This window comes from Podarcis melisellensis (genome assembly GCF_964234715.1).
Source record: "Podarcis melisellensis genome assembly, chromosome: 17".
Taxonomy (NCBI): Eukaryota; Metazoa; Chordata; class Lepidosauria; order Squamata; family Lacertidae; genus Podarcis; species Podarcis melisellensis.
The window spans coordinates 9,735,904-9,760,073 of record NC_138534.1 but is presented as its reverse complement, the minus strand read 5'-3'; the positions used below and the strand labels follow the sequence as shown (position 1 = coordinate 9,760,073).

At 45.0% G+C, this 24,170-nt stretch overlaps 1 protein-coding gene and 1 long non-coding RNA gene across 6 annotated transcripts; one reads left to right on the top strand and one right to left on the bottom strand.

Annotated features, from left to right (window-relative positions):
• Positions 1-1,480: 1,480 nt before the first annotated feature.
• On the bottom strand, positions 1,481-24,011 carry ODAD3 (outer dynein arm docking complex subunit 3). Of its 3 annotated transcripts, none has more exons than XM_081894319.1 (13): positions 23,597-24,011; positions 20,785-20,906; positions 17,961-18,038; positions 17,243-17,422; positions 11,527-11,628; positions 11,004-11,129; positions 10,069-10,191; positions 7,640-7,795; positions 5,023-5,183; positions 4,696-4,852; positions 4,154-4,309; positions 3,415-3,499; positions 1,481-2,192 (listed from the first exon to the last, which is right to left on the bottom strand). In XM_081894319.1, the coding sequence occupies exons 1-13, from the start codon at positions 23,679-23,681 to the stop codon at positions 2,053-2,055; spliced, it is 1,671 nt and encodes a 556-aa protein (XP_081750445.1). In that variant the 5' UTR covers positions 23,682-24,011; the 3' UTR covers positions 1,481-2,052. The 3 variants fall into 3 exon arrangements, with proteins under 3 accessions (XP_081750445.1, XP_081750446.1, XP_081750444.1); XM_081894320.1 differs by having other exon boundaries at positions 7,640-7,792; XM_081894318.1 differs by lacking the exons at positions 20,785-20,906; positions 23,597-24,011 and adding an exon at positions 19,427-19,751.
• On the top strand, positions 2,652-18,008 carry LOC309360360. 3 transcript variants are annotated; one of them, XR_014164039.1, is made up of 6 exons: positions 2,652-2,859; positions 7,721-7,824; positions 10,114-10,214; positions 11,201-11,325; positions 17,396-17,488; positions 17,897-18,008. It is a non-coding gene; the product is annotated as an uncharacterized lncRNA (long non-coding RNA). The 3 variants fall into 3 exon arrangements; XR_014164040.1 differs by lacking the exon at positions 17,897-18,008 and having other exon boundaries at positions 17,396-17,507; XR_014164041.1 differs by lacking the exons at positions 11,201-11,325; positions 17,897-18,008 and having other exon boundaries at positions 17,396-17,486.
• Positions 24,012-24,170: the final 159 nt, after the last annotated feature.

Here is a 24,170-nt window from a genome sequence, read left to right as displayed (position 1 = left end):
GGGCACCCCTATCCCCTCTCTGGTGTGTCCGCCACATGCAAATGTGACTTGAAACACAGCAGAGGAAAACAACCTTGCTTTGTTTTATGCCACTAATGTGCACACAGTCCGAGTGAATATTGCAGCCTTAATGAAGGGGGTGGGATGGGGGTGGGGAGGACATGTAACCATGGAGCAATGAGAGTCCCCCGAGTGATTGGATAAAGCTGATTCGTTTTTAATGGAAGCTGCCCCAAGGGTCTTTGTAGACTGAAAGGAAGAATAGAAATCAAAATTGACAAGAGATATTTGACAGGAGGTTTATTTGAGGTTTTTAAGCAGATGTTTTTAAGCAAAGTCCCATGGACTGCAAGAAGATCAAACCTATCTATTCTTAAGGAAATCAGCCCTGAGTACTCACTAGAAGGACAGATCCTGAAGCTGAGGCTCCAATACTTTGGCCACCTTATGAGAAGAGAAGACTCCCTGGAAAAGACCCTGATGTTGGGAAAGATTGAGGGCACAAGGAGAAGGGGATGACAGAGGATGAGATGGTTGGGCAGTGTTCTCAAAACTACCAGCATGAGTTTGACCAAACTGCGGGAGGCAGTGGAAGACAGAAGTGCCTGGCGTGCTCTGGTCCATGGGGTCACGAAGAATCGGACATGACTAAACAACAAAAACAACAAGCAGAGGTTGGGTGGCCATCTGCCATGGATGCTGTAGTTGAGATTCCTCCATCGCAGGGGGCTGGACTAGATGACTTTTGGGGTCCCTTCCAACCCTACAATTCTATGATTCTGTGATTGCATGATTCTGCCACACAGGACAGAAACAAACACTGTACAAAGAAAATCTACGTGATATCATTTACTGGAGCAGTTGCTGAACTGTTGCCCACGAGACAACACACGACTTTATCTGAGCACACCCACTACCAACTCCTTCTGCATTTTTGTTCTGGGTGTTGCAGCCCACTCCCTCCCCACACCTCTGCTCTCTCAGAGCCTTTTCTCCCCCCATGGGGACATTCTTAGCCTCCACAGCAGCATCCCAGCCAATATATAACATGGGATCTAAACAACCAAGGAAGGCTGCCTGCTCTTCTTTGTTTGCAACACAAACAAACCTGGGCCAAGCCCAGTTAGGAGGAGTGCACCATGTGGATTAGAGAGACATGAAATCCCACAATACAGTTTCTGGTCCTTTAATTCACCATTTTTCAGTGATTGTCTGAAATGACAGCCACACACTATGGATCTGGCATCACCACTGATGGTCAGTTAGCAGAGAAGCTGAGGGACACCTGTCTGGCTAACATCAACTAACCAGGCTATGCTTCTTTTTAAAAAAACCTGTATCCAGGAGATTTACACCAAAAAGCCAACCCTATGAACAGCTTGGCCTCCCAACCATCTGCTTCCTTAGCCTTTGCAATACCAGCCTGATCTCTATTTACAGTCCACCCCATCGCTGACAAAAGCACAGACAAGGAGGCAACTCAGCCTGAACAGGGTTTATTGCATCATACACAGCAAACACAGCACATAGTAACCCCGTTCCGCAACCAGAGTGTAACTGACTCTGAGCCCCCACCTCCATCCAGATATACCAGGGGGGGGGTGATTGTGGCTGGAGCAAGGGGGGAAATCAGTCAAACTAAAGGCACGGTGGGGAGTATCTCTGCTCAGGGTTGAGAGATTCTGGAAAAGAGTCTGATTTAGCTGGGAGGTGGGCGAGGTTGCGTCCTCTTCCTTCCTGACAAACACCAGGGCCAAGCCCCACCCCACTCCACCCACTGAAGACCCCATGCTTTTCACATAGGTGAGAGCTGAAAGGCAGGGAGAGCAGGAGCTACGCACTGGCTGCAGCTCACTGTAGGTCCCTGCCTGCTCTCTGCCAGCATGGGAAACAGATCCACAAAGCGGTCATGTTTCTCCTTTCCTGGGGCCTGCAGACTTGACAGGAGTGAAGTGTGGGACTGGCTCACGCGGAAAATCAGTGGCTGGGAGGCACCTTTAATAGCCAAGGACTCTGGAGCACTGCAGGATCAGGGGAAGGTATGGAGTGGGGCTACATAGGATGCAGCTTCCCTTCCTTCTTTCTGTAGCGGGTGCGACGTTTGGTCTTCGATTCTATTATCTGCTGGGACTGGCGCTTCAGGGCTGCACGGGTCACCACATCCGCATCATCCTCTCCGCTATCCTCCTCATCTGCAAAGAGACCAAAGGGTTTGTGGCAACACTAGAGCGGGGCCTTCTCTGCAGTGGCTCCCTGTCCGTGGAATGCTCTCCCCAGTGAAGTTCGCCTGGCGCCTTCATTAGACACCTTTAGGCGCCAAGCAAAAACGTTCCTTTTTAATCAGGTGGTTGATTTGATTGACATCCTATGACCTTTTAAAATGTGGTTGGTGGGGTTATTGTTTTTATTTTGAGCAAATATTTTGTGGTTTTATATTTTGATTTTGTTTTGTGAACCTCTCTGAGACCTCCGGGTATAGGGCAGTATATAAATTCAATAAATAAAATCATCATCATCATCATGCATGAGGTCACAATGCTAAGGTTCCAAGCCCTGCACTATGACATCATAACCAAGTCCACAGCCACGGAGAAAGGCTGCCCCTCAACAAAGCCCATAGCCCAAAGGCCAAGAAAGGTAAGTAGTCTACATCTGTGACGTCACAAAGGGAAACATAGGTGTGCCAATGCCCCATAGCTATGTGTTCAAGGCCAGTGATGTCATAGGCAGAGAAGACCTGTGCCACACAGCTGCCACCTACAGAGAACCTGTAACTTAAAACTACCAAAGAGCCCACAGTGTGCTAAGACAGGGGCTGCGTGAACTCTGTGCAATGAAGGAGAGAAATTCTGTGCCCAGGTAGTCCAAATTCTGGATTAAAAAGAAATTCTGTAAAGTATGCAAACATGCATATTTACTCTGGTTTTGTATAATGTTCAGCGTTATGTAAAATACATTATCATTTTGCTTGTTTCCCCTCTCTGATGAAAATCCCATTAAGCTATTTATCCGATTTCAAAAATTTTAGCAGGCATTGTAGACGTGCATTAAAACTTACCCGCACACCCACAAGTTACAAATTCTCTTTTCAAAACAACTTTTTTTAAAAATTCAGTAAGCTGAGGTCTATGCCCACAAGCACATTCTATCCTCCCACAAAATTGTGGCATGGCTAACACGACAAACAGTCCACAGCCACAGTCCACTAAGCTGCTTGTGCATTGCTCTGCATTGCACCCACCTGCAGAAGTTAGCTCAGTATATGGAACCCAAAACTATCAGCTATAGAAGCTATAGAGCACAGTAGACAGGAGGCAACAGAATTTGCCTACAGGGAAGGCTCTCACTGTGCAATGTAGCTTATATCCAATGGCCATGTGTTAGAAAACCTGGATACCTGCTGCTGAGACTCACCATAATACATGTCTGGCTTCTGTGCGGTGGGTAGTTTGACCCTCGTATTGTAGGCAGGCAGCCTTCTTTCAAGTTTAGAATGGAACTGCAACAACATAGGACAGAGGTTAGACTGGGACCATGGGAAATGGGGAAGGGCCACTCATTTCCTTGTGTGTTAGGGCAAAGCCCAGCAGACCTCGTAGCTCAGCAATTCTGGCCTGACTTGAAATGTATTGTCTTTGTAACCTTGACTGAGTCATGTTTTGCCTTAATGTCACCTGATCGGGTCAGGGATTAAATAGAAGAATCTTAATAACTGGAATGCAGCCATAATGGCCGAGAAATTTATGTTCTCGGAATTCAGGACCTACCAGAGTTTGAAAATGGAGGGCGAAAGTGGAAAGAGTTTGGAGCCAGTCTGAATTTAGGCAGGGCAAGGATAGATCAGAGTGTGCTTAGCTGAAACAGGAGTGTGCCTGGGAAACACAAGTTGCTCCCTTTAGAGAACCGAGGCAGAATTAGCAACTGCACTGAGTGCTTTAGGAGTCTGCTCCCCAAATGCTCAGCTGTATATTTGGAAATAAAGCAAATGGGGGGGGGGAATCACAAGTCTCGGTGCCCTTTTATCCAAAGGAAGCTAAACCCCATAATTCCATGTGGATTATCACTACCTGGTGAATTGGGGAATATGTCATTGTGTAGAAAATCCCAACAAAGGTGACTGAGAAGACAAATTAGTCTGGCCCTCTGAACCCACCTCCACGTCTTCAATTCTCTGGAGAAGCTCCTTCTTGTCTCGATTCTTGAGAGAATCCATAAGGAACAGCAGCTTCTCCTCTGTCTGGGCCAGAAGGTCAAGGACATAATCACTGGCTTTCTCGTTCAATTGGGTAGAAGCAAAGCGGCTATCTTCCTAGGGAGAAGAAGAGATGTTCACTAGCTTCTGCCCAACGGGGCACAGTAGGGAAACCTATGAACTTGTTGGAACAGCTACTTGATCAGGGCCACACAGGGAGGGAACAAGGGCAAAATCCTGTTACCCTACTATAAGCATATCTTTCAGTGAGGTGAACAGAACCCTGGAGTTCTGCCTCACAGCTCCTGCTATAACCATTAGCCCCTGCTTTCTTCCTCCAAGACTTTTGTTCCTCTCCTTCTCAGTGGAGAGCCTCAACCTGCCCCTGATGGTGCTGCCAAGTAGCTCAGATTGTTGGGCATATCATCATTGAGCTGTACACTATGTGTTGGGTGGGGGAGCTGCCTGCCGTAGAGCCAGGACATGCTCAGCTGTGCACTCACCAGCTTGATGTGCTGCACTTTGGAGGCCAAATGCTCCACTCCAGTTTTGGCATTGAGCAGAACCTTGTTCACCTTGGACAGCTCTTCCCGGGTTGCATCACGCCTCTTCTCTTCTTTTTGCAGATGCGCGCGTAACTCCTTCATAAGGTTCTGGGCCCTGGGGGTGGGAGAGGGGGTGGGGTGGTTCACAGAAGAGAACCCTTGAGCCCCCCAGCTCCTAACCCTCATGTGGGTCAGGGAGCAAGGACTGGCACACTCTGCATGGCGGGTCGCTAACATGTGCTCTTGCCTGTAAGCCAAGTGATACAAGAGGAGGAGCCAACTTACCCCACCTTCCGGGCCTCTCCCGAGTACTTGGTGTGCTCAAGTTCACGTTGCAATACATCCCTCTCCTCTTTTAGTCGCACCAGGGACTCTTCATTCTCATTCTTCATTTCCTCCAGGTGCTTGAAGGTTTCTTCTTGAGCCGCGAAGCAGGCCATAACATCCTGTCAAGATTTCACAGGGATGAATGGAAGTATCAGAGCTGTATGAATCTGGCTACTGCCTGCTCGGCAACAATGCTACTCTTTCCATGCAAATAAGAGGAAGCCGTGGAACGATAGGATCCACCACAGCTCTGAGGCAAGCCTGCAGATCTTATTGGTCATGTCTGGCCCTTTTGCCTCCTACAGTACAGTCATACCTCGGGTTGAATACACTTCGAGTTGAGCGCATTCGAGTTTCACTCCGCGGCAACCCGGAAGTAACGGAGCGCGTTACTTCTGGGTTTCACTGCTTGCGCATGTGCAGACGCTCAAAATGACGTCATGCACATGTGCAGAAGTGGTGAAAAGCGACGCGCATGTTCGCATATGTGTCGTCAGTAGTTACGTTTGCTTCTAGATGCGAATGGGGCTCCAGAACAGTGGTACCTCTGGTTATGAACTTAATTCGTTCTGGAGGTCCGTTTGTAACTGGAAGCTGTTCTTATCCTGAGGAACGCTTTTGTGAATGGGGCCCCCGCTGCGTGCACACGCTTCTGGCACATGATTTCTGCTTGCATCCCGGGGCAAAGTTTGCTTCCGGGAGCAGCTACTTCCAGGTTAGCAGAATTCGTAACCCAAAGAGGTTCGCAACCAGAGGTACTACTGCACACATCAAAAGGAGCCTCAATAGGGAAACCACTGTGGCCAGCAAAGTCTCCTGTCTCTGCTAGAGCCAACTGCTGGTATCCAAGCTCCCAAAAAGATGAATTCTTACAGTTCAAGCAGACCAAGTTAAGAGGAGAGCAACCAGCAGCACAGGGGCACGAGACAAGACAATGCAAACCTGCCAGCACACCATCAAAGTGTGGCAATCTCAGAATGGGGTATCTCTTTGGCTTAGAAGCTAACAGAAGCACAGAGAAGTCTGGAGCACAGAGAAGTCTTGCAAAAGACAGTTGTCCTGGTTCTAGAACCAACCTGAAACTTTCCTGCCTAGTTTGGGTGCCTTGTGATCCTCGCTAGATCAAATGGATTTGCAATGGGTCCAAAAAGCAGCTTGAGAGTAAATTAAAATGGTCTGTGTCATTCATGGGACAGTCATGCTTACAGGCGATGCTGCTTACAGGACAGGACACAGCTCTGAAATTTCAGGCATGGAGGAAGCGGGTCAAAAATTTCCAACTGGAGAGGACAACAGGAGGGGCATCCAATGATTTTCATCAACATACCGGGCTTTATAGGTTCAATTAATCCAGCCCTGCCACAAGCACATCCTCTCCAGTCCCTCAGCTTTACTGGAAAAGATCCAGATTTCATGTCCTTGGCCTTTTGCCCTCCAGGAACCTGCAGGACAAGTGCCTCTAAACTACGTCAGTGGGTGGCTGTCTGCAGGTCTGGCTCCTGCCAAAAAAGCAACAATTGATTGTGCATAGATAGCTTGGCTGCAAGCCTAAGCCTCCTACGGGCACGGCAGAATTTCCAGCTGGGTTCACAGTGCCGAAGACCTGAATGGGGATGGATATCCGGTTTTCCTAGAAATGCTTTTTTTTCCCCACCCGGGCGTCTTTGGGATATTTAAGTAGAGACCAAAGTCATGAGAAAAATCAACTAAGGGCAAGGAATAAATTTATGAATGGAATTTGCCCAGAATGGCGTAAGAACACAGCCTGCAAGAGAAAAGGATATCTAAGTTTTGATTGGCTGGCAGCAGCTGGTACATGGAGAGCAGAGAATGTTTTGCCGTCACACATGAATAACTAGTGCCCCGAGCAACAATTGGACTTGTGGCGTCAACTGCATATCAGCAGGGAACAGTCATGGGATGTGCTGGAGCTGCTGCAAAACGGGGGCGAGGAAAGACGCAGATCAATTCTGAGTTTTATTATTTGGTCCTCTGCCTGAAAGAAGGGAGAGTAGCCAGGAAGCTGTTCTCCCAATCTGAGAAGGGTGGCTAAATTCACTTCTGTTTGCAGTTCGTCTGGGGGCAACAAAATTAACAGCATCACCCCTTAACAGGTGATTAACATGAATTAACAGCATCAACTCCTTTCGGAAAGAAAATTAAGCAGGAATTGCACGTTGGTGTATCCTGAACTTGCTTTGTTTCTGTTTCATTGGACAAGCTAGAGGTTGAATTTGGGCCACTTTGCAAATTATACAGTGATAAAACAGACTCCTCCCCCTCACAGCAAGCTGCCTATTTCTCCTTCTGAATCTTGGGGTGCAAACCCCAAGTGTCGGAACACTGGCTGGGCTTCCTAAATACGTTGCCAGTGAATGTGAGGCAGGTCAGATACATTTAGAGCAACCTGATCCACACCAAAACAACTAATGTTGTTGACTGGATTAATCTCACACTGGGGAGCTAGAAATAACAAGCATCTTAAGTCTGGGAGGGTGGGTTTAACAGTGACCTGATGTTGCCCTCTCTCAGCAAAGGAAGGAGTCTGGGAGGAGGCAGCGGGCAAAGTTCTTACATTTGCATTTGTGACGCCAGTGGCTACTCGGATCTTGTCAAAGGCCTCTGCTGCAGTGAACATGGCTTGTTTGCTTTTCAGGATAGTTGATTTCTTGACCTGGGGCTCCTTGAGTACGTCGTCACTTCCAAATGGGATACGATCCTTCTGAGACTGCTGAAACAAATGGAGCGCATGTGGACAAGGTACAGTACACGTAGCCCAACAAACAATCCCAAAATGGTAGCCGTGTTGGTCTGCCATAGTCAAAACAAAAAAAATTCCTTCCAGTAGCACCTTAAAGACCAACTAAGTTAGTTCTTGGTATGAGCTTTCGTGTGCATGCACACTGTGTATCTGAAGAAGTGTGCATGCACACGAAAGCTCATACCAAGAACTAACTTAGTTGGTCTTTAAGGTGCTACTGGAAGGAATTTTTTTTGTTTTGAAAATGGCTTCTGTTATGCTAAGGCCTTGCCAGTTGAGTGTTGATTTGCTTTTAATTCCGCTCCTGCCTCATTTTATTGTATGCTGAACTGACTAGGTTTCTTTCTATTCCCCCCCCCCCCATTTTGAATGATTTCCCCTTCTTCTATTTTTAGCCTTTGTTTGTTTATACTTTTCAAGTTTATACATTTCACTAATTTTATACATTTCACTAATTTCACAATCATTTTGACATTTCAAAACTTGACTTCCTTCCCCCTCTTTCTGCGGTTCCTTAAATTTGTTCTTAATATCTTCTGCATATCCAAATTAACTTAATTTGCTCATTTACTCATCTTCTTTAAATATATACTCCTATAAAACTGAAGGTTATCACAATAACCTTGCCAGTGTTTTCATCTGTTTAATGATTTTCCCTTCTTTACTGCCTCTCCCCTTTACAATTGTGTAACGGCCCTGGACAGCTGGTGGCAACCAGAAGACCTTTGATCACCTTCCTTAGAGTATAGATGAGATCACCCAGCCAATGAGATGTTAAATTAAAAAGGGGCCGAGAACTCCCATGGAACGCAGTTCAGGTGGCAATATGTGAAAGGGCCTCTGGGTAATCAAGGCACAGAGCTTCAAGATGATCTCGTCCTGCTCTTTCCCCTGGCAGGATCTTCTAAGTCATTGATCACATTCACATTAGCCCACCCTCATATTAGTCAGGACACCCTGATTAAAGCCTTTCATGGGAGGGAATAAACAAAGTAGCCCCACTTCATAAAGGAGGATATAATTGCTCAGCTGCTACATAAACTACCTTATTTTTTGCTCTATAAGACTCACTTTTTCCCTCCTAAAAAGTAAGGGGAAATGTGTGTGTGTCTTATGGAGCGAATGCAGGCTGCGCAGCTATCCCAGAAGCCAGAACAGCAAGAGGGATTGCTGCTTTCACTGCGCATCGATCCCTCTTGCTGTTCTGGCTTCTGAGATTCAGATTCCCCCCCCCCCTTGTTTTCCTCCTCCAAAAACTAGGTGCATCTTGTGGTCCGGTGCATCTTATAGAGCAAAAAATACGATAATTATTTCTTAACTGGATGCAGAGATCAATCGGGTGCTCAGAAAAGTCATCCACTGAGCCTCTTCGCAAGAAACTTTTTACTTATTTAACAAAATTTTACACGTAGATGGAAGAGGAAACAGCAGAGGTGGGGAGGGATTCATGGTGCGACAGTTGGCCTCTAAAATGTTTTAAAATGCCCTTAGTGGCCTGAGCCTCAGCTGGGTAATGAAACAACCCTACACAGTCTAGTAATTTCCATACCCAGGGCTTGAGTTCAGTTGCCAAACCTTGTGGCCAGTGCCGATGGACCAAAAATTCACTTGACTAGCCATAACGCCACACCTGGGAAAGAGATGGGACCTTGCTCAGATCCCTGGCTGACATTAGATTGCGGGCAGGAACCCATAGCCCTCTCAATGTTGTCGGACTCTAACTACCAGCAGCCCCAGCCAGCTTGGGATGATACAAATTGTAATACAGGAACATCTGGCAGGCCACAAAGTTCCCCAGTCTTGGGTTAAAATCCCTTTTGTTATTGTCCTGTTAAAGCTAAATAGGACTGATGTTAGATTTTTAATTTTTTGCTATAGAATCCCACTGACAGTTCACAAACAGTGTTATGATTTCTGTAATTTCACACTGATGCAGCAAAACCACAGAATTTGCTAGTGGGGGCAGAATTATGATAATAAGACCTAACTCCTCTTTTCTCGTTACAGAAGGTTTAAAGCACATTCAGGCCTGTTCAGAGCCAGAGAGTGGCTGCTTGCCCATTTCAGACATTTGTGATCTTTATCTAGTCCAGTTCTGAGATTTAAGTTCTTGCTGTTAGCACCAGGAAAAGCAGAAGCTATCTAACAGGCAAATGTCCTTTTGGCCAATAGTCAGTCTGAAGACAGGGGACAGACTTGGGGAGTGTCAGTCATTTAATGGAGAGAAGAAAACCCTACAGTACCCGTCTCTCTGTACGCTCATTCTGCGCTCTCTTTTCCTCAGTCAGCTTCTTCAGATCCTTCAGCTTCTTATCACGAACTTTCCGCTCTCGGTAGATGATTTCTTCTTGGTTCAGGAGCTGTGCCTGCATTTTGGAGGGAAGAGAAGGTGAGCTACTGTCCTGTCCTTGTAATCTCTAAATAGGATGCACTGTGAACATCTCTGCGCCTCTTAGGCCTGTTTTTGGACAGCCCAATACACCCATTGATGTGGTGAGACACCGATCTCAGGGATGTTGTGATGTTCCCTGAGGACCACTTCCTGGTGCTCTCTCCTAACCTACTCAACACTAGATCACAATTAGAGTTGTGTGGTTCATCCAGTGGCACCCGACTCTTATTTTATTTGTTTTAAATAAGAGTTCTAGGCTAATATGTTTGCTTTGAAAGCTTAAAAAGTCTCCAGAACAAACCCCAAGTTATTTGAAAGTATGACTCTTAAGATCAGAATAAAATATGTGAAATGAAGAATATGTGTGCAAATAAAATTAATTATAACTGCAAACATGCAGCCCCTAGTGAGAATCTCCTTACAGTGGGAGGTCTTGTATTATTTAATTAGTATACAAGTTCAACATGTATATACAGTCATACCTTGGTTCTTGAACGCCTTGTGACTCAAACGTTTTGGCTCCCGAATGCTGCAAACCCGGAAGTAAGTGTTCCGGTTTGCGAACTTTTTTTGGAAGCTGAACATCTGACGTGGCTTCCGATTGAGTGCAGGAAGCTCCTGAAGCCAATCAGAAGCCGCGCCGTGGTTTTCGAACGGTTTCGGGAGTCAAACGGACTACTGAAACGGGTTCCGTTCAAGAACCAAGGTATGACTGTATTGCTCCTCAGAGGCCACAAACCATGACTGCTCCTTCACCCTGTATCCAACACTGTGCTGACTCCCTACCCTGGCTGTATCACGAGCATGTTGGGCTTCCGTGTTCACGCTTTCCAGGTCCTTAAGCTCGTTGCGCAGGCGTAAGATCTCAGTTTCCATAGCATCCAGCTTGTTCTGGAAGTGCAGGCTCTGCTCCTAGAAAAGGGATGAAGCATTCCAGGGTGGTTGTGGAGCAAACAGCCTTGATGCCTCATTCATCTTTGCAGAACACAAATCCCTAATCATCTAACTCCCTCAATGGCTCCTAACCCACTTAACTCAGTGCGTCTAGGACCTGGGAGATCAGGATTCAAATCCTCACTCAGCCACAAAGCTTACTTTGTGACCTTGGGTGAGTACAGTCTCTCTGTTTAACCTACTTACCTGCCCTGTGAGTGAACAGAAGGCAAATGTGCAGGTGGATGGATTACATGTGAGGCTCTGGTCCACCCATACCTGCCATTTAGCCCCCAGAACATTACTCATGAAGAAACTTGGCTCTTGGGCTGGAAAAGTTTCCCCATTCCTATCTAAGAGTGTGTCTGTGTCTCACCTGCATATGCGATTTTAACTTCTGGTACATGCCGGTAATGCGTTGGGCCTCATCAGTCTTAAATCGGGCCTTTTCCAGTCGGTTCTCCAGCGTTCGCAGTGTCTGGATATAAAGAACAGCAAACTGAGCTAGCAGCCAGTAGGATGAAGTCTCTCCAAAAACCCATCTAGTTCAAAGATGTCCTTTTCCCAAGTTACAGCTGCAGGGATGCAAGCAACTTTCAGGTTCTATAGTCTAATCTTTCCATTCCCACGTCCATCAGATTGCATATGGCTGGACTGACAACCATCCTAAGTGCTTTACGAGTCAGTGGAAATTTTTACAATGACCTCATTGAGTTGTAGGGAATCTTCAAGGTGAGCAAACATGGTGATTGCTCCATGGTGACAGAACAAGGAAAAAAACGGACCTGGCACATTGCCAGCTTGGAAGGGAAAACAAAATGCTGGTATAGCTCAGCCAGCAAGTGGAGAATAGTCCCTGGCGCAAGACCTCAGGATCTGGCAGGATGGGTGGTGGGTGAGAAAAGTCACCTGTCTGGCATGTGTGGTCTTCTCCTCTAATGACATTCATGCACAGACAGGATTGAGGGAACAAGAACTTGGTTGAATACAACCACTGTCTTCCTACTTCCTTTACTCAAACAAGTTTTATTTAAGTAACCAGAATACATTAGAAACCCCCGCTTTCTGAGGCAAGTTCCAAGAATCTCTTCTGCTTGTTTTACAAGTGGTAGATATTGGAAATTTAGGTGATACCTTTATTCAGATTCCTGTGATCTGCTGGTTGCAACTGCTTGTTTTTCAATTCATTTAGCTACAGTCAGTGCTTTTTTCCCTGGGGGGATGGAGGGGGACGCATACCCTTAAACATTTTGTGAATCTTTGTACTTTTCTCCATTTACTGTATTTATTTTCCCCGATTTGAACTATAAAATGGTGATTTTCCTGAGTCAAAATGAGAGGGGGGAAAGCACTGACTACAGTAGGTGCTAAGCATTAGGTTTTGTATAACTGGATGTTCAAAATGGTGCTTGAGTCTCTCTCTTAGAAAAATAATGAGATATTGATATCTCTTAGAAAGATATCAAACACCAATATAAGTACCTAAGATAGTTTAAACAAAGATACTCTAGCATTTGAAAAATTAGAGCACAGTGATGTTGTGTCATTATACAGCAACCAAGTTATGTGCTCTTAATATCTAATAAAATAATCTTTTCAATACTTCAGTCGGATAACACATTCATGCATTTGCACACGGTTAATTGCATCTGATAGAGGATGTTTGCCTACATTTTCAAGAATGCTTATTTTTCCAAACTACCACACAAGTTTCCTCTTGTAGATAAAAACATCCCACACATGTGCACATGCAGTTAGCTGCAGGACAAGCTAAGCTTTGATTTGAACCTTCATATGAACATATGAAGCTCCCAAGCCAACCCAGACAACTGTTTTGTACCCCAGTACTGTATGCTCTGAATTGGGTCTACAGCCTTGTTATCCTCTTGTGTCAGATAATGCCAGGAATTTAACCTGAGAGATTATGCGCACAAAGCAAACCACATCACTGAATTATGGGTCCTTCTCTTATGGCTCCGAGCTCTTGCCCATTCACAGCCAAAATGTACTGAGTATATTAATCACAGGGTGGAGAATACATACTTTGTTCATGGGTTTGTGAAGGTGTGTATCAGTGTAGCTCCTGCCTGTATATTCAAGTGGATAAATCATTCATATCAGAGGACTAAAAGTGGAACAGTATCCCTATCATATCACTAACAGGAACAGTAAAGAGGTCCGGTGGATGAATTAAGGCCTGGAAGCTCAGGCACTAAGCTTTTGTCCTCAGTATCTCAGTGAGCTACTCATCTCCCTTCTCTCTGTCTTGATGTCCTCATCTGAGAATAGGGCACGTACGGCAATTTCTCAATTTCGGACAGCTCCATTTACAAGACAGAATTAAGACCTTAGAGGACCCAAGCACTGAAAAGATTATGGTGCCCCCATGTGTAATTCAAAATAAAATCAATAGTAAACCATAAAACAAAATTTCAAAACAAAAGAAATCAAGATATTGCACCACATGACAGGATCTGACTTCCTTGCATTATTTTGAGCTACTTGAGTAGGATGCCTCCTGGCAGTGGCGTAGCGTGGGGGGTGCAGGGGGGGCCGGCCGCACTGGACGCAACATCTGGGGGTTAGGGTTAGGGGGCACAAATCCACGGGTTAGGGGGCGCAAATCCACGGGTTAGGGGGCGCAAATTACTTGCCTTGCCCCGGGTGCTGACAACCCACGCTACGCCACTGCCTCCTGGTTCAGGTGGGAATCAGTAATAGAGAACAGAAATATGAGGGGAAGATGTGTAGCGGAGTGTAAGTCTAACCAACTTCTGATTTCCCTCCGCGGTGACTACTTCAATTGGTTGGGTTTTTTTGTTTTGCTTTTTACTTGCTTAAAAAACACAAAAAAAATAAAAGTTAACATAAAAAAAATTAAAATAAAAGCCAAAGAAAACAATAACATATATACAAATTCCCCCTGTGGCTTCCCTCCCCCAAAACTCAACATTCTTCATTTTTACAGTCTTTTTACCATTGCATCTTTCATATATTATCCCTGATATTCCTAATACAGTGGTACCTCAGGTTACATACGCTTCAGGTTACAGACTCTGCTAACCCAGAAATAGTGCTTCAGGTTAAGAACTTTGCTTCAGGGTGGGAACAGAAATCATGCTCCGGCGGCGCGGCAGCAGCAGGAGGCCCCATTAGCTAAAGTGGTGCTTCAGGTTAAGAACAGTTTCAGGTTAAAAACAGACCTCTGGAACGAATTAAGTACTTAACCTGAGGTACCACTGTACAGTATTTTCTTATCCTGTGGGGTATCTTTTCCTAAAATGCCCAGCAAAACGCCTCTGGCTTTTTTTCTATAGAGATTTTGAACATCTTTTTTTTCTCTTTGTGAATGCACCCCCAGAATCTTTTAATATTTTTTTTTAATATTGAATGTCAAATTCTTCCCCAAAACATTTTCTTCTTGTTTTTTTTTTGTTTTGTTTTTTGTTCCCCTGTTTTGCTAGTGCCCAAAGCATGTGCTTAGTCTGCCTATTGGGTAATCCACTGCTGCCTATTACAGCTAAGTAGCTAGAATGGGGACAATTAAGGAAAGTAATGCAGTGGTTCTTTGCCTCCCTCTTGCGGTGTGTTCACATAAGCGGCCAGAAAGAAATGGGGAGTCAAATTACACGTTATATTATATGTTAGCAACTGGTTGTTTTTTCTTTGATAAAGAGCAGCAGCAGGAGGAGGGGCTCATCAGGATTGCAACCGCAGGCTTGGGAGGAAAGGGATAGAAATTCAGTCCTTTATTCCTGCTCTAGTTCTGGTCCAGATCAGTCCTGCTCTCCCACAGCTGTTGCTTGCCTTGAGAGTAAAACTGGCATTCTTAGATGACATCCGATTTAGGATAACCAGATCTAGAATGCCAGGATGTCCTGCACTATAAATGTCAGTTAACATATTATTATTATTATTATTATTATTATTATTATTATTATTAATGCCCTATTCTGCCTTGGTCAGACTCCACTTGGAGTCCCAAGTCCAGTTCTGGGTACTACAATTTAGGAAGGATATTGACAAGCTGGAACATGTGCAGAGGAGGGCAACCAAGATGATAAAGGGCCTGGAAACCAAGCCTTATGAGGAATGGTTGAAGGAGCTGGGCATGTTTAGTCTGGAGGAGACTGAGAGCTGATATGATAAAGGTAAAGGTAAAGGGACCCCTGACCATTAGGTCCAGTCGTGACCGACTCTGGGGTTGCAGCGCTCATCTCGCTTTATTGGCTGAGGGAGCCAGCGTACAGCTTTCGAGTCATGTGGCCAGGATGACTAAGCCGCTTCTGGCGAACCAGAGCAGCGCACGGAAACGCCGTTTACCTTCCCACTGGAGCGGTACCCATTTATCTACTTGCACTTTGACGTGCTTTCGAACTGCTAGGTTGGCAGGAGCAGGGACCGAGCAACAGGAGCTCACCCCGTCGCGGGGATTTGAACCGCCGACCTTCTGATTGGCAAGTCCTAGGCTCTGTGGTTTAACCCACAGCGCCACCCACGTCCCTATGATGATATGATAGCCAGCTTCAAATATCTAAAGGGCTGTCACAAGGAAGATGGCTTAGACTAGATGGCCCTTAGGGTCCCTTCCAACTCTACAGTTCTATGATTATGAGAGAATGGCGCAAACTCTAAGAACTGCCATTCATGGGTTCTAGGAAGAAAAAGTGTTTTTCCAAAGAGATCTTCAGCATGCCAAGGACATGCAAACATCACACTGATGCCTCCTTACTAATTAGTAACAATCAGAGAGCAAAAGAGACCAAACATGAGAGATCCTGAATTCATTACTGCATCTCAGGGAGAGGAACTGCAGGAGCAGATATGACACATCAACTGTACAGCTGCCCCTGTGATAAGAACTTGCTCTCTGTGTTACCTGAGAGAGCAGCTTTACTCCAATCTGAGGGAGTCAAAGCAGAAAGGAGCCATTTGCAAAATCATTGGTTCTTCTTCTCAAGAGATCTGAGGACTCAGGGAATCCAGACATTTCAACTTCTCCACTCCACTGCCCTAATCTGTCACTATATTGCACTGATCTGTCACTATAGAGAGGAGAACCCAGGACACCTTCAGGCACAAATAAACTTAACATTCTCAAGTTTTGTGACAATTGATCTGCTTTCTTTTTAGCTAAACCAGGACTTTGGTAGAAGGAAAAACTCCACTTGGAATACTACAACTAATAATACCTGCAGGAGTCCAACCTCTGCAGAATGCAATCAATGATTGCATATATAAAAGATGAGATGAAATATAAAAGGTGAGGTGCCCATGACAAGAGTCCTTTTCAAGCATTCAAAGAGAGAGAAAGAGAAGTGGCAACAGCATTGCAGCAATGATTTGATTTTGTTCTTATTTTTATTACGCATTATGCATTGCAGGCTTCCTCAGCCTCAGCCCTCCAGATGTTTTTTGGCCTACAACTCCCATGATCCCTAGCTAGCAGGATCAGTGGTCAGGGATGCTGGGAATTGTAGTCTCAAAACATCTGGAGCGCCAAGGTTGAGGAAGCCAGATGTAATATGTATTTGTATTAGGTCTTTTATATTGTAATTTTATGTTGTGAACCGCCCTGAGATCTACAGATAAAAGATGGTATACAAATTTAACAACAACAACAACAGGTAGATTCTAGCCCAGTAAGAGGGAACCAATGGTGGAGCTTTTCAACCTCCTCCTTCCAAAGGATTCAGATTTGACTCACCTTAAGGTAAAGGTAAAGGTACCCCTGCCCGTACGGGCCAGTCTTGCCAGACTCTAGGGTTGTGCGCTCATCTCACTCTATAGGCCGGGAGCCAGCGCTGTGCGCAGACACTTCCGGGTCACGTGGCCAGCGTGACAAGCTGCATCTGGCGAGCCAGCGCAGCACACGGAACACCATTTACCTTCCCGCTGGTAAGCGGTCCCTATTTATCTACTTGCACCCGGGGGTGCTTTCGAACTGCTAGGTTGGCAGGCGCTGGGACCGAATGACGGGAGCGCACCCCGCCGCGGGGATTTGAACCGCCGACCTTTCGATCGGCAAGTCCTAGGTGCTGAGGCTTTTACCCACAGCGCCACCCGCGTCCCGCTGACTCACGCTGACTCACCTTAGCCGCCTCTATATTCCGTTCTTCCATTTCTTGCATTTCAGTGATCTCTTTTGTTTTAACACCATACTGAAGCTGTAGCTCTTCCAGCCTGCGTTTCCGCATCTCCACCTGATGCTTCAGGTTGTTTAACTGATTGATTTTCTCACATAGCCGGTGATTGATGATCTGAATAGCACCCTTTGGAACAGAGAGAAGAGGAGAAGAATTAAAGAAGCCTCGACGATTGTGCGGATAGTCATCCAGGTGAGGGTGAATTAGACTGACTGGAGACAAAGAATAGGTTTTAATAAAGCTGAAACTGGTCTGAATTGAGGAAGGCTTTAAGATAAGGGAAAATTTGTAAATATATTTGAATTGGATATGCAGCAATAAAAAAGATATGAAATAAATAACCGCAGAAAGGAAAGGAAGGAATTCGAAGGGAAGGTAAATTAGATTTGTAAAGATTTTGTTTTTCTTGTCAAAATAAGCTGAAAATGAAAAATAAATTTATAAAAAACTGAATTGAGGAAAGCTTTTCATGTTGTGTGAATGTTTTTTTTTGTCCTATTATTTCCTCTGAGCAAACAGATACTGCAGGTTTTTTAAATAATGTGCAAACCTGAAAAACTTGTTGCCCAATAGACACATTGTTTTTCCTTTGTGTTGCAGGATTTTCAGTTTTTTGCATTTTCATTCTGTGCAGTGATATAACGGGACAGGGATCACCACCTACCTCTCCAGTTTTATTTTTCACAGACCCTTGCTCAGCTGGATGGTCGTGGAATGCAGCCTTGATGACTTTTTCTTCTCCCTGAAAAAACCCCCCAAATAACTGTTTTCATTTTCTGAAAGTCTGAATAAATCCAAGATGCATACAAGATGGAAGCATATTTCTTTGAACAGAGCTTGCCTTTTACAAGTAGGAAGGTAGGGCGTGTTAGGAAAGGCATGTGCGACACCCCCTCTTCCCCACCAAAAGCCAAAGTCCTTTCTTTCATCTTTTTTAAAATGCAGAGGAAACACTAGGAATTCTTTAAATGCAAACATGCAAAAAATAGTTAAGGCAACATTTTATCGGACCAGCTCTGAAGAAGCACGCAAATCTCCAGGTGACAAACACCTCTAGTAGATAGAATAGGAAGGGAACTGATTATCAGCAGTGTTGCATGAGTCCAAATATTTTTTTTGCAAGTTTAGATAATGGTCTAATCAAAACCCTCATACACACACACAAGCAGAAGAACAGAGCTGGTTGATAACGTCCCAAGTTGTATGTCCAGCCCACTCTTTGTATGCAATAAAATTATAAAAACTAAGGGTGCATAAGGGCCTTTTCCATCTTGCTATTGGCGAGCACATTATTAAATCTGGTGCGACAAACTCAGTGTGAGGTCAGGTAAACCCCCATCTTTCTCTAGACTTGGAGGAACAGCCCCTTCCCATCTCCCAAGGCTTAGCAGAATGATGGTTACATTTGATAAGTTTTAGCATCTGTTTTGGAACAGGACGTACATTTAGTGGGATTTCAATTGGAACTGAACATTTTGTTTTTTCCTTGTGTGTCCAACCAAAGCTTAGTTGGGTGGTGGATCAGAGCTGGCAGATGAATACCATACCATGGCTTGGGAATGGGCATGTCTGACATTTCCCCAGTGGTTCCGTGGTGATAGTGAAGCAAGCTTTGGTGCACATGAACGGATAGGTCAGTTGGTAGAGCATGAGACTCTTGACCTCAGGGTTGTGGGTTCAAGCTCCATGTTGGGTAAAAAGATCCCTGCACAGCAGGGAGTTGGATTAGATGATCCTTGTGGTCCCTTCCAACCCTACAATTCTGTGAAAATATTCCTACTAAATGTGCGTTTGGGGTTTCCATCCACCACACTTGTTGCTTGCATGTCTGCATTAATGTGACCAGGGATGGGGAACCTCAGACCTCTCCCATGGGACTTGCCCCAACCCGTGCCTCTTACTAGCCCAACTTTGCACCCTCCTTGGGTGTGTTTGCTTGGCTGGAGCCTGTCCCTGAACACTGATGGTGCTTTTTGCTTGCTTGGAGGCTAGAGAGGGGTGTGCAAGTGTGTGTCAAAACTGCCCACTGCACAAAGGTATCATTCACATTTGTTGGTCTGCCCACATTTGCCTCTGCCTCTGGAAGGGAATGTGGATTTCAGGCTGAAAAAAGTGATAACAGCTACTAACCAGTGTTATAGCCTCACTGAGAACATCTTCAGTGTTTCCTTCGTTCATTCTTAGGCTTGAAAGCCGTTCCAACGTCTTATTCATCATAGTTCCTTCCTTAGCACCTTGAGAGCTAAGTGACATCCCAGAGTGACATCCCAGAGTGTCACAGCCAGATTCTGAATGGGCTGCTAACAGACTTTGAGCAATACTTTTGTGTTTCTTTGCAGTTTGCCCTTGGTCAATGACTTGTGTTCCATGGCTTGTCACTTTCATGCTTACTTTCCCTGACATATTAAACTTCCAGGAGTAGTTTACTAGCAAAACAAACACACCACTGTCATCTGAAACAGCCCTGATGCATTTGTGATGACACACAATGACAACATAGATTACTGGCTGCAACAAAATAATGTATGCTTCCTCGTGTGTTTTCAGGTCTCTGTGCTAAGAGACAACATTGCAAAGGACTTGAGCTGCTACACTTGAACTTCAGGTTAGCACATGTATATTTTCCATGCATTTTCTTTGACACACTGTACACATTTTGAACGTAACACATTAATCATGTGCTTTTTCTTCTCAATATTTGTAAATACAACTTGTTTGGCCGGTAGGAGACGTTTTTGAAAGTCTAAGGTATCCAGAAGTAGCTTTAGCTTGTTATCGGGCAGCAAAATCAGTATCACATACAGTCACATCTGCAGTCACTATCTTAAAGTCCAGAAATTGAAATAAAGTTGTTTATTTGCTTGCGTTCTAACCATTCATGTTGCTTGATTATTTTTTTAGCAACAATATTTGCCGCATGACACTTTCCAGCTTTCTTGGTAACTCGAACATTAGAGCCAAATAGCTCAAATTGCCCAAAGGTTATAGAATGCCATTGTCTGGTTTCAGCATGCACACATGAAGGTGATATAAAAAAACCTAAAAATCCATGTTGACCGCTTTGGCCCCTGGACAAAATGTCCAGAATTCCTGAGAAGCATCCCTGATAGATTGTGCAGTGACTGCTAATAGATTAAAAGCATGGACAATATGTGCTTTTATACCTTTCCACCAAAAACACTCATGCCTAAGTAGTGCTTTTTTCTGGGGGGATACAGGGGTACGCATACCCCTAAACATTTTGTGAATCTAAGTTTGGCATCATTGAGGGACAGTATTTCAATATGAGTAGGGAAATGAGAGTACCCCTAAACGTTTTTTTTAAAAAAAATCACCGTGCCTAAGGAAGAACTGTATTGCTGGGGCCCTTATCTGAGAGTGAAAAGAGATATTGGTCTGGGATGAGTGCCAGCATGAGCTGATATCATAAATTCTGCTCATTATTTCCACTTGCTAGAAACAGGGGGAAACATAGCTGTGAGGCTCACCGCTAGGAGATGTGCCAACGTTTTGTGCAACTTCTTATTCTCCTTTCTCAGTTGCAAAATTGACTCCTTGTTCTTCTTAATGTTCCATTGGGTGGTCTCATAGTAAGCTTTCCGATCACCTTCTGTAACGAGGACAAATAAAACCACTCTGCTTATTGCTCATCCAAAAAAGCAGCAGCAGCAAAGCCAAACTTGAAGTAGTTGCCAATTTGGGGTAACTTTTAGCCATCTTCATATCCTCTCACAGATATGTGATTATGGCAGCTACATTATATAGTGAATGAAATGACAGAAATTATGCTTTACTACATGACATACTTTGAGAGTTGAATTTAGTATTTCACTAGAATCAGGAGTGTAACCAAGGACAAAAAGGCTTAATACTTAAGGCCTCTTTTTATAGGAAATCCAATCTCCTTTTAGAGGTTTCAAGCATTTTGCTTTGGTCTGTATCTCTAATCTGAAAATAACAGCGTTTTTAATTTCTCAGAAGTTCCTTCCCATCCACAAAAACAGATATTGTAGGCCAATCATACATCTGTGGCAGTATAAATACCTTTCAGATGCCCCTCCACTTCTAGACCTCAACAAAATGTGTACTAGTATTGGATGTATGAGATTTGAACATATTAATTAGACTGTGGTGCTCACTAGAAATATGGATATTGGCACAGTCAATAGGATTAATGGGTTATATCCAATGTTGCTGTTCTGCTTGTACAACAGACATCTTGCTTGAGCAAAGAAACTTGCCTCTCCTTTGCAGGCCCCTGTGGGCCCCCAAAATCTGCTCTAGAGAACTGGGGGGACCATTTGGAACAGATTTTAGGGGGTGCACAGAGAAAGGAAGTCCTGCTGTATGAGTGGAACTCAGTACATGCTGTGCTGAATACAACCCAATGAAACCAGCACTACTTGGCATCTAACTCGACTTTGCAGTAGCACAAGCATGGCTATAGTATGTTCTCACATTCTCCCTCTCTGCTGCTCCTAAGAGGCAACATCTTGGCTGTGTGTCCTGGAAGACCTGCTCTCTGCCTTGCTAGCCTTTTCCACCTGGCCTAGAAGGGCAGGGCCCTGACGGGCTGGCTGACTGACTGGCCTCCAGCTACAAAAGCTGAGGCTGCTGAATGCACAGACTACTGGGCTGCGGTATTTTTTAGGAAGGTTTAGTTGCTATTATTGATATTATTTTTTGTATCTTTATTTCTATGTATTATGATTTATGTGAAAATTGTTCAATTTGGCTGTGTACTTTTTCATGTGTTTTATTTATTGATTATGACTACTTTATGTTTGTAATTATGTAACATCTTTTCATGTCGTAAGCCGCCTTGAGAATGGTTTTAACTTTGGAAAGGTGCCATACAATTTTATTTATTTTTAAGAGTGTTTCTGCAAAACTACATCAGTGGCTGAACTGTGCCAGTTTCTTGCAGTTCCCTCACTGTGAGAAGCGAAGGTACAGGTAACCAGGCAGAAGGCCTTCTCTGTAGTGGTGCCCGCCCTATGGAACAGATGTCAAGGAAATAAACAACTATCTGACTTTTAGAAGACATCTGAAGGCGGTCCTGTTTAGGGAAGTTTGCTAATGTTTGATGTTTTATTGTATTTTTAATATTTTGTTGGAAGCCATCCAGAGTGGCTGGAGAAACCCAGCCAGATGGGCGGGGTATAAATAATAAATATTATTATTATTATTACTACTGCTACTACATGCAACTGGTTAGTTAGAAATCCAAGTGGGTAGGCTATGAAATGCAACAGCCAGGAGTCTGATCATCTGCAGTGTATAAGAATTAGCCTGAAGCCTTCAAACAGGGAAGCTTGACAAACATTCATGTTCCCACACCCCTTTATACCACAAATGAATAGATAAAAGTGAGTGGACTACTAGTAATGTTCCACTTTCCCCATGGGTAGCTTTAGGAGAGACCCCTTCCCTTTCGGCCTTCCCATTAACAAAATAGTGGTAATGACATAATTTGGAATATTGTCCCTGAGGATTCTGCTGAGTGATTGCTACATCTAAAAAAATCACACCATTGGTCCATCTTGCTCACCATTATCTACTTGGACTGGAAATGGGTTTCCATGGTTTCAGGCAGCTTCTATTCAGAACCTTCCTGGAGACCCCGTGGGTTGAACACAGGGGTTTTTTTACACAAGAGGCAGATGCTATGATCATTCCCCAATACATAACACGCCACAGTTGTTGCTTTTTTTTTAATAAAAAAATTGCTGTGACAAACAGAAAAACACTTTCTGGGCCAACCTAGCACCTAACTTGTGGTCCTGCATGACAATTTGCAGCCGTTTACCTTCCCGCCGGAGCGATAACTATTTATCTACATGCACTTGACGTGCTTTTGAACTGCTAGGTAGGCAGGAGCAGGGACCGAGCAATGGGAGCTCACCCCGTCGCAGGGAATCAAACCGCCGACCTTCTGATTGGCAAGTCCTAGGCTCTGTGGTTTAACCCACAGCGCCACCCGCATCCCTTTATTATGCACACTTGGTTTATCATATATATCATATATATAATATTATGCACACTTGTTGTTGTTTAGTCATTTAGTCATGTCCGACTCTTTGTGACCCCATGGACCAGACCACGCCAGGCACTCCTGTCTTCCACTGCCTCCCGCAGTTTGGTCAAACTCATACTGGTAGCTTATGCACACTTACTTATAAGTAAATTAATGTTTACTCCCAAGTAAGTGTGCACAGAAAAGCAGCCTTGCTCAATACGGGATGCCTCCTCGCCCACTTCCGAACGCTTTTCTCCCCTCAGCAGCCAGGCACCCCTTACCTAGGAGTTGTATCTTGTTCTGCAGCTCTGTAATCTGGTCGTGGACCGGGGGCTTAATCCCCTGCAGGGCTTGTGTCACTGGCATGGCGGAGTATCTCTCCTACCACCTCAAGCAGGGTCTGCTCGTCCCTTCCCCACCTGCACACCACCGCCGCCCCCGTCCCCAAGCCTCCCCGTCTTCCCCCTGCCCCGCTTCGCCAGGATGCTTCCCCCTCACTCGACCATCAGCTGCATCCTTTCGCCTGCATCCGTCTCCATGGCGACCAGCTCCTCCGACGCAAAGCGCCCATTGGCCGAGGGAAGCGACCTGCGAAAGGCATGGCGGGAGGAAGGTCAGGTTGTCTCGCTTTTCCTAGGCCGCAGCTGAAATCTATCCGCGGCCATCCTCGCCGTGCGGGGGAACGCGAGCAAAGGTATTGGTGTCGTCCCTTTGGAGGGAAAAAGGGAACCAGGTCATTAAACCCATGAAGCAGCGCCGTTGGAGGACGGAACAAGCAAAGCGCACTTCCGCCACTCTCGCCATGGGCGCCTAAAGGAAGGAGAAGCCCTCGAGAAAGCGCCTGAGGGAAAAGGA